Source organism: Montipora capricornis, chromosome 13, assembly GCF_036669925.1.
Source record: "Montipora capricornis isolate CH-2021 chromosome 13, ASM3666992v2, whole genome shotgun sequence".
NCBI classification, from domain to species: domain Eukaryota; kingdom Metazoa; phylum Cnidaria; class Anthozoa; order Scleractinia; family Acroporidae; genus Montipora; species Montipora capricornis.
The window spans coordinates 24,954,830-24,965,178 of record NC_090895.1 but is presented as its reverse complement, the minus strand read 5'-3'; the positions used below and the strand labels follow the sequence as shown (position 1 = coordinate 24,965,178).

Genomic DNA, 10,349 nt, shown 5'->3' with positions numbered 1-10,349 from the left:
TCCAATCTCGCCGCCTGATCCCTGAGGTTTTGACTTGAGAGTCCTAGATCTGAATATCCACGTTCGCTCAAAAGCTCGCTCATTATAGCCATATAACCTTTCTTCCTCCCATTTTCGTGTCTCGGCGGGTTTTGCGATACTACCATTTCCTTAGCTTTAACTTTACACTCAAGGAGGTCGCTGTTCATTTGCGTAGTCCATTTCAGGCGGGTTGTCTGCCATGAGCTCCATTGAGTTCTTGATGTTGACTGGTTCTCGGCCATGATTCCAAATTTCACGAAATAAACAATTCGAGTTAAAAGGCTCGCTTTAAGACGCTCTCGTATCTTAACTAAAGGTAAGATACAGCACAAGTAATCCAGAAATACTGTTTGTTTGCTAAAAGCGCTCTAAGCTTGGCTTGCTGTTCGAGAGTGAGCAAATTTCGCTGAATCCATCGGAGACAACTCAATACACGTCATTATCATGATTATGATTATTATTATTATTATTATTATTATTATTATTATTATTATTATTATTATTATTATTATTATTATTATTATTATTATTATTATTATTATTATTATTATTATGCACTATAAAGACACCATTTTACTTGTGTTACTTATTTTTCTGCTCTGTGGTTTAGTAGCTTGCATGTTAATTTTCTTGCGATTGTTTTTAAGGTCAGCTTCATGTGACAGACTACTCGAATGCTAGCAGCACAGCAATGTTTGATCCATTTTTGGTAAGTACAAATCATTATTGCCTTAGTTTCTTAGTTTGGGTATCGCAAGCAGACTACGTCTAAAATTCAGCCAAGTTTGGTTTGATTGTCACATATGATAGTTAGCCACATAGTTTGATTATCACAAAAGTAATGTCTTGTTGACCATGGTTACAGTACTAGTGGGATGGGAGACTTCTCAGAATACTACATTTTGAAGAGATGTTATTTTGGGGACTTAGGGATCCTCGGAAAATATGTGAGTGCTCCTTTGCAAGAGTTTATCCTACGACCTTCTATTACTTGACTGTTCAAATGATCTACCACTTGGCAAAAGGAGAATTGTGGAAGGTACGTGTAGGCCATTTGACAACTGGAGATTCAGACAACAATCTTCCCTCGATCCCGCTAGGACTGCAATTTTTTTTTAATGGTACATTCTCGCTATTGTAAAGAAGGAGGAGGCATATTGCGGCCCAGTCGTTAGGGCGCTTGCCTTGAGAGGTGAGATCCAAGGGATGTTAAGTTTCTGTGGTGACTCAAAGATATTCAGATATTACAACAATGTTCACCGGAACCTAAGCTAATGGTCTAGCTTCCATGAGTTTCCTAACCTCTTGCTAACCGAGCGCGAGGGAGCCTTAGCAACGACAACGGCGGCGGCAACGAGAACGTCACAAATTTGCATATTTAGTGGACAAAAACAAGAGGGAGCTTTAGCAACGACGACGGGAACGGCAACGAGAACGTCTTGTAAAAACATAAACTCACGTTATTGCGATCACGTCGCAACTATTCCAAGCTTTTTAATATGACAAAGGTGTGGCAGTCCCTCAGGAATGAAACCGGTATTAGCGGCACTTAATTTAAGGGAGAAAAATGAAAATTTATCTGCAAGTGCTAACGTTCTCCATAACACTTCAAACGTTGTTGCTTTGCTGACGACGGCAAAGAAATGGACAAAAATGAAAAACGCACGTGCAGAACGTGCAAAGCTAATGTTTTTGCCCACTGAATATGCAAATTTGTGACGTTCTCGTTGCCGTCGCCGTTGTCGTTGCTAAAGCTCCCTAGTAGCTTTGCACGCCCTGCACGTGCGTTTTTCACTTTTGTCCATTTCTTTGCCGTCGTCAGCAAAGCAACAACGTGAAATAGTCAAATTTGAGGTTTTTTGCGGAAGACGTCAGCGCTTGAGGATAAATTTTCATTTTCTCCCCTAAATTAAGTGCCGTTCCTTCGAGTGTCACTTTTGAGGAACTAACGCACCCTTGAAATAGTCACGAAGCAATTAAAACGAGCGGTACCAAACGGTTAGTGCGAAGTCTTGCACGTACGAGCACGTACGGTGAAGAAAAGGAGTGGCGCTTATCAACGGGATTTGTTTCAACATAATTTTCCAATCTTAAAAGCAAAGGAAAATGAAAGCCACAAAGGCACATTTGAGTAAAACAAAGGCCATAAATGTGCTTGTTGTTGTACAGTAGGCACGTAGATTCCCTCCAGATAAAACAGAAACAACAAAATAGACCAAAACTTCCCTTTAATACGAAGCGAAAATTTTTTGCCTTTCAAAAAATTGCTGTGCAGCCCGTACGTCAGTCCGTACAATGTGAATTGGCCTTATCACGGTTTTCGACGCCATCTTGACGGGTAGGCAAAGCGGTCAGAAATTACAGTGTTTGTATGGGAATCCGATGGCAAATAACTTCTTCCAAAATTGAATTTTTCACAATTTCTGAATCGTAACTTTAAAATACTAGTTAGAAGATTGTATTCACCAAGGTTGAAGGATGTAGCTTGGCTAGAAGACGCTCAGTTGATTTTTTGAATTTTCCACACATTTGTCTGTAAATTTGGCTGGGTAGACAAACGTCTAGACGCAGTTCACGGGAAAAAATTTAAAGACTAATGTATGGAAAATTAAAAAAAAATTGCTCAGCGACTTATAGGAAAGCTACATCCTTCAAACTTGGTGAATACAATCTTCTACCTAGAATTTTAACGTTTTGATTCACAAATCGTGTAAAATTCAATTTTGGAAGAAGTTATTTGCTATCGGATTCCCATACAAACACTGTAATTTCTGATCGCTTTGCCTACCCGTCAAGATGGCGTCGAAAACCGTGATAAGGCGACCGCCGCGACCGTCTGCGTTTGGACGCTAGAATTTCCCGTGAGAGAGAGAGAGCACTCGCTCTCTACCATTGTGGCTCGGGATCGATTCCCAGATTCTACGCCATATGTGGGTTGAGATTGTTGGTTCTGTACTCTGCCCCGAAAGGTTTTTCCCTGGGTACTCCGGTTTTCCCTTCTCCTCAAAAACCAACATTTGCAGGCGTAGCTCAGTTGGCTAGTGCGCGGCTTTCGGAGCAAGGGGTCCCCAGTTTCCACTTTCCTCTGACCCGTGTAGCTATAGCTTTAAATATCCGTGAAACGGAGCACTGACAGAGGGACTGGGGGGGGGGGGGGGGTAAAAGGCGCACCGTCGGCTTCCATTGGTACCAGTTTCGTAACTGAAGGAACTACCGACGTTAAAAAAATTGACTTTTTCTTTACACAAACAGTAGCATCCCACGTAAACGCCACCAGGCGTCTTGTTTTAGCAGCATCACCTTCTTCTAACGACAGACGCCCATACTGTTGGCATCCTATGTATATACCGTTAATAGGGGGTCTTGTTTGCTAATGTAAAATATCGAACAATGTGGTAGTCTGTGGGTTAAAAATTTTCAGCAAACTTTTGTCTTATTTTTGCAGATGGAATGGAGCTCATTGTTGCCGAGTATACTTAATATCCCGCTGGCTATTTTACCGAAGGTCATTGACACCAGGTATAAGACGCACCATCTTAAGACTAAATCCAAATAACAGATTTCAGAGGAGTTTTTCAGACAGTTAAAAATCATAGGCAGCCCAAGCTCGCGAACACTTACAGTACCCTATCCCCACAGCGTCACTCGTAACCATGGAGCTGTTCGAGAAGCCGCTGTGGGGATGGGGTAAGTGTTGTAAAGGAAATGACTGTACCTCATCGGGTGGAGTTACTTTGACCTCGGACCCACGCTCCGTGTCTTCACGGGTCATCAGTTGCTGTTAAATTCATCAGCTATCGTGGAATCCAAGGAGAAAATGCCCATTTCCAGCCAAGTGCTTGGGGATTTTTGACTTCGAAACAATCTCGGAGGTTCGCAAATGATGTTGCTTTAGCTTTGCGTGAAAAAATCTTGGCTGGGATGGATTTTCGAGTCGCAAACCGCCTCTGAGCTGACAACGGTCGAAATCTTAGTGTGCAGCCTTGACTTCGTCTTAGAGCATTGAAAACACTGAAAACACAGAATTCCCGAAACGGTGTAATAAGCTCCAAAAGGCACAAGAATACACCAGAGGTGAGTCATTTTTATTCATTTTATTGAATGAAAGTTAAATTGAGCATTTTTTAGGCTTCATAATCGACGGTCTTATAACGCGTTTAAATTCTCAACGGCTGTCTGTAGTGACGCGAGCTTGGGCTGCCTATGTTGAAAATAGGGACTTTAAGATCTACGACAGCGATGTCGACGAAAACTTCAGCTCAAAACATAACTCTGCTCTGTTGTAAGTCTTTCGCGTCGTTCAATGAGGGCGAAGTATCCTAAGAAAAAATAAGTACGAGCGGTTTCAGAGTAAAAGCATTGAAAGAAAGATTTTCATAGGTAATCACCTGATTTCGAGTGCAATTTGGAAGAAATAAGCACGAGTAATTTTTTTCAATACGACCAAAATTGCACGAGCCCGTAGGGCGAGTGCAATTTGTAGTCTTTGAAAAAAATTGCTTATTTTACCCCAAATTGCACGAGAAAAATCATGTGATTACCTATTAATAATATACATGAAAAAATTCGAGATGGTTAATCAGAAGAAACGCACGCGTATCACGCAATCAGGAAAAATTGCGCCATAAATTGCGCCATCCAGGGCGTGCGCGTGATTTGAAAGCAAAAGATTTGATTGGTTCTGACCAAACCCTATTGTTTATTAGCCAGAATTTCGATGTGTAATTTGCACTGGTATTACACTTTTTGCACTGGTATTACACTTTTTGCACTGTGTTACACTTGAACGGCACTGCTCTCGGCCAATCAGAATCGAGTGATTTTTCCATGTATATTATTAACTATGGAACCTGCACTCAGTTGAAAAAGTAGATCAAAACTCTCCACCAATCAACAAAGCCCGCCAACAATTTGCGGCAAAATATGGTTGCTTTCCGCAACTTCATTTCTTGACGTTAAGGGAGAGCGGAAAAAGGGTTTACCAGTACTCTACGAGGGATACCAATTCTTCCCAAAAGGCCGCTTCCCCCAGATTTAAGGAAGTGCCAAAGAATCATTTCGGATGGCAACCTGAAGTTGCCTTTTCATATTCTTTACCATTGGTCTTTTGGTCAAAACTTTTGGAGTGAGGGTGGCTTTGTGGCCGATAGGTCATAGCGCAATTGGTTTCACTATGACTTATTCGTTTAAACAACTGGGGCTTGCATTACTGCACTACCAGCTAAAGTTGCTCTGAATGCTGCCTATTTCAACTTCTCAGCAGCGCTTGTAAGTAGCCTTCTTCTAGGTAGGATTCTTATAGGTTCATTGTGTTTGTTACAAATGAAATGAATACCCGGTATTTTTTCCATGGGCGTTGAAAAACGTCCAATTAATATTACAATTCGTTATTATAAGTAATATTATTTTATTAATATATGGCAAGAGTATAGACACTTTTATAGAAATACAAAGCTTCTAGGCTCATGTTTTGACCCTCTTATCAGCTAAACTGAAACATCTGTGTCGTTTCTTAACAGTATTACTTGAACTGGGCACGATAATACCTATCACACCGCGTTAATCTTTTTGTCTGCAGTGGGCGCATTTGTGAAAGTCACAAAGATATTTTTGGCGGACCAATTCCTGTCAGAGCGTTGGTAAGTAACACTTGTCGTTCTTATTTCAACTGCCAAAGGTCCTGGATAGGAATCAGTGTAAACAGGGTTATGAAACTCAACAGCTCTGCCTCGAATGAGGCTACCAAAGGATAACAAAATAAGGATTCACGAAAGAGAGAAATCATCATCGCACTTAAATGGACAATTTCAGCAATTTTCCTTGATAGACACCTAGGTACTTCAACAGTAGAACTCGGACATAATTAAGCTTTAAAAAGTCTTCCTGTTCCTCCTATTGTTTATAACTCTTCATCAAATACACGTTTCCGTCTTAAGCACCAGGGCCGGGTTGTTGAAAAGCCGATTAACGCTAATCCCAAGTTAAAAATTATTTATGCTGTTCAACGTTGATATTCGGCAAAACTTTACATTAGAAGAAGTCAGTCTTGAAAAACAAAAATAACCAATCATATTCTTGCTTTGTGGCGTTGCCGTCACCGTACCCGTCGCCTTTGCGTAAACTCCCTGTTGTTGTGCAGAGTACCGCAAGAATATCTGCTAAAATGCGTGCCTCACGTGCTGCACGACTATTTTTCCTCTTTTAACCAATGATATTCTCGTTTTGTGGCTTTGAAGTTGCCGTAGCCATCGTCATTTCTTAAACTCTCCTCTATCGTAGGTTGGCGATGTACAAGCGTCGGTGTTTGGTCAGTGTTGTTTTGAACCTGGAGATGTAAACTGTATAATGGGGACTGGATCTTTCCTTGGCATTAACACTGGTTCTTGTCCTCATGCGTCTGTGGCAGGTGAGGTTCTGTGTCACGTTTGTCACGCAGTCTAACCCGTTGGTATTTGACCTGTTATCTCGGTTATGTAGGGTCTTTAAAAGTGAAGAGAAAGTACTGCCGTTGTAAGCACTATCCGTTTCAAGCACCCTAGGACTTTGATGAAACATCACGAAAATCATAGTTTCTTTTCTTTTTGCGTTTCATCGTGGAAAACAGGCACAGCGAGTGTATTCGTGTTAAAAAAGTAGGGTAACTGAGCACTTTTAAACAATATAAGTAAGCTAAGAGGGTTTTAACATTTTCACCTAGTACGCACGTGCGTTCGGTAACGTGACGGAACATAGCGACGCGTTTTTTGTGTGGAATGTGGCAACGGCGCGAAACTTTGTGGGAGCATTAGGACGGTTTACCCGGTACGATTTTTGCCGCATGCGACAACGGCTTACGACAGACCCACGACACGATTTACGATTGTTGTTGTTTTAAAATGCTGCGGCAATCGTAAGTCATGTCGTAGGCCTGTCGTGAGCTTGTCGCATGCGTCAAAAATCGCACCGTGTAAATCGGCCCTTAGGGAGCTTAAGCAACGGCAACAGCGATGGCAACGAGAACGTCATCTCAAAATATAAATTCACGTCATTGTAATCACTTTGTGACTATTTCAACCTTTTTAATATGACAAGGGTGTGGTAGTTCCTTAAAAGTAGGGAGCTTCAGCAACGACAACGGCGACGGCAACGAGAACGTAATCTTAAAGTGTCCCTAACCCCAAAATGTTCGCTAAAATGAATCTTTGCACTTGCTCGAAACGCATTGCGGCAATTTTTTCCTTTTTCTAACAAATTCTGCCATTTTATAGGCTTCGAAAGTTGCGAAAATCCAAGCATCTTTTGTTCACGACCGAGTCAGAAGGGGAGTGGGTCTATTCCTGATGTGATGTCACAATTTACTTTTCATGCGGCATGTTTACAAAGAGTTAATGCAATGTAAATCAGTTTGTGACGTCAACTCAGGAATAAACCCACTCCCCTTCTGACCCGGTCGTGAACAAATGATGCGTGGACTTTTTCAACTTTCCAAGCCTGTAAAATGGCAGGAATTGTTAGAAAAATGAAAAAATGGCCACAATGCGTTTCGAACAGCTGCAAAGATTCATTTTAGTGAAAAAATATTTTGGGGTTAGGGGCACTTTAAAATCTAAATTTTCGTTATTTTAATCGCTTCGTGACCATTTCAACCTTTTTTTAATATGACAAGAGTGTGGTAGTTCCTCAAAAGTGACCCTCGTCGGAACGACACTTAATTTAGGGGAGAAAATAAAAATTTATCCTCAAGTGCTGACGTTTTTCATAAAACCTCAAACTTGGCTGTTTCATGTTGTGGTTTGGCTGACGACGGCAACGAAATGGACAAAAGTGAAAAACGCACGTGCAGGGCGTGCAAAGCTATTGTTAAATATGAAAATTAGTGACGTTCTCGTTGCCGTCGCTGTTGTCGTTGCTTAGCCTCCCTATTGGCAACGTCAACAGAAACGTCACTCCAAAATATAACTTAGCGCTATTGCAAGTATTTCTCGATTATTCCGTCAGACTTGTTCGCCTTGTGCAATGCGGACGAACTTTCCAGTAACTGGATAAATACGAACGGTTTTAGCGTGAAAACAGAAAATGAATGGTTCTTTGTTATATGCTCACGTTGTCGTGAAACCTAAAATTTGGTGATTTTACGTTGTTGTTTTGTGGAGTACGGCAGAGAAATGCACGGAAATTCGTGCTGCACGTGCAGCACGTTTATTTTTCCTTCCATTAAAGCTTTGTTAAAGCCTGGTTTTCACTAGCGACACAAGCACAAGCCCAAGCATAAAGGCAACCATAAGAGATTCGTGTGAAGTGAAAACGATTCATAACGCAAGCACAAGATTCAAAAGTTCCACGTTCTCTGAACATCACGCGTGACCTCACGGAAAAGGAAATATTGAAATCCTCCTTGCTTGCGCATGTTCTTATGCTTGCGTCGGTTTCACGGTGAAGTAAGCAGTCTTGTGCTTGCGTCGCTGGTGATAACCAGTCTTTAACAATGATATTCTTGCTTTGTGGCTTTGTCGTTGGCGTTGGTAAAACTCCCTTTTTAACTCCCAGTTTTCGTGGGAAGTAGATGCGGCCTGTGGTGCCCGCAGGATTATGGCGACGTTATGTACACCACTGAATTACAAACAAGAGGGAAAAGTTTTCCATGCTTTCTCATTGTCCTTGTTAGGCTTGTACCCACTCGTTGGCTGGAAAATTGGAGAAGAAACTGTGTATCTTGCAGAGGGAAACGCTGCAGGCTGTGGAACTGCCATGGAGTGGGCGAAACAAATGGGTGCGATCTTTTTGCTTTTTCTTACCGTACGTCAATGTCACAACTAACAGTTCACTGGAGAATTTAAGGAATTATTATCTATCAACGAATTCTAACTCCCAGTGTACTGAATGATCAATTTCCACTCTTTATCTTTACACTTCACCTCGTTACCTAACCGTTTTTTCCCCAGGTTTTTACGACGATGTCTCAGAAACAAGTGATACTGCATTCTCTGTCGAAAGTAAGATGATATTCTTAACAACCAATCTCATTTCTCTTTATCCTAAGTTCTATCTTCCCTAAGGTTGAAAGCCCGACTGTTCAAGTATTCAGTGAAAGCAGGCGGGTTTTCTTTTATCTGTTCTCCGCTTACTCGCCCATAGAACTTCGGGTCGTGTTAAAATGCCTATCGCCTCAACACCGTTTTCCACTTTATTTATTCTCCGAAATCGTCCCAAATACATCGTGTTGTTCTTTTGAATCTTTTCATTGAAGTTTCACTTGATTTTTTGGCTTTGAAAGACAGGAAAGTGGTCATTCTTTGATCAATAACCGAGCAATGAAGGGGAATGGGTTCGAGACCGGATTGACGTCACAAATTATATTTGCTTCGCTGTCTCAATGCAAAGCAGTCTGTGACGTCAAACCCGGTATCGAACCCATTCCCCTTCATTGCTCGGTTTTGGGTCAAAGTATGACCACTTTTCCCGTCTTTCCAACCCAAAAAAGTTAAATTTCACTCAAGAGGTTCTAAAAACAAGATGTCTTTGGGACGGTTTCGGAGAATAAAGTTGATAGGCACTTTTATAATAATGAACTTTGTTATGTAATTGTTGACCGTATTTAGAGCGGTTTTCAATTGAGTGTGGAAAGTAATTAGCGAATTGCTTTGCTTTTGCATTACTTCACTCAGTGATTGGTTCAAAGTTCTCGCGCCATCTGTTCAACCAATCAGAAGTGAAACCAAAACCAATCGTGGCTCGCGCGAGCACATTTTCCCGCGCTTTGTGTCGGGTACGTGTAATTACTTCGAGTTTTGATTGGTTTACTGGATTGTCTCCGTTCTTTTTGATTGGCCAAAGCAATTACTTTGGTCTTGGTTTTACGACACTCGATTGAAACTCGCTCCAGCACTGGGGCACTTATAGACCTGGGCCCGGTTCCTCGAAAGCCGATTAACTTAATCCAGGATTAGCGTAAACCTTTGTTTCACGTTTTCAACTTTTTGGTGAAAGTTTCTTTTGCTTATTTTTGTTTTTCAAGATTGACGTCTTCTCATGTAAAGTTCTGCCGAAAATCTGCGTTGAACAGCATTTGGGAGTAGAGAAATGAACTGCTTGGTTAATTTTTAATCATAGATTAGCGTTAATCGGCTTTCGAGGAACCGGGCCCTGGTCACGGTTTCTGACGCCGTATTGGTTGGGAGGCAAACGTGGATTAAATTACATTGAATTTATGGGATTTTGGCCGAATTCAAACCTCTAGAACTCCGCTACTAAGTGGCAGGTTTCAAAACATTTTTAGTCATTTTATTAATATCATTCACTCAACGGAAAATTGGGTCATTGCGCAAGGCACAATGTCTGAAAATTGGATG

The 10,349-nt window shown here is 41.4% G+C and overlaps 1 protein-coding gene across 1 annotated transcript in view; it reads left to right on the top strand.

The window, feature by feature from the left end:
- LOC138030230 (putative glycerol kinase 5) overlaps positions 1–10,349 on the top strand; it is a 45,819-nt gene that overhangs the window by 19,917 nt on the left and 15,553 nt on the right. Inside the window, exons 8-13 of the mRNA XM_068878121.1 lie at positions 669–730; positions 3,467–3,540; positions 5,600–5,660; positions 6,301–6,427; positions 8,666–8,770; positions 8,943–8,993. Coding sequence (XP_068734222.1) covers positions 669–730; positions 3,467–3,540; positions 5,600–5,660; positions 6,301–6,427; positions 8,666–8,770; positions 8,943–8,993 — 480 coding nt within the window. The remainder of the gene's footprint in view (positions 1–668; positions 731–3,466; positions 3,541–5,599; positions 5,661–6,300; positions 6,428–8,665; positions 8,771–8,942; positions 8,994–10,349) is intronic.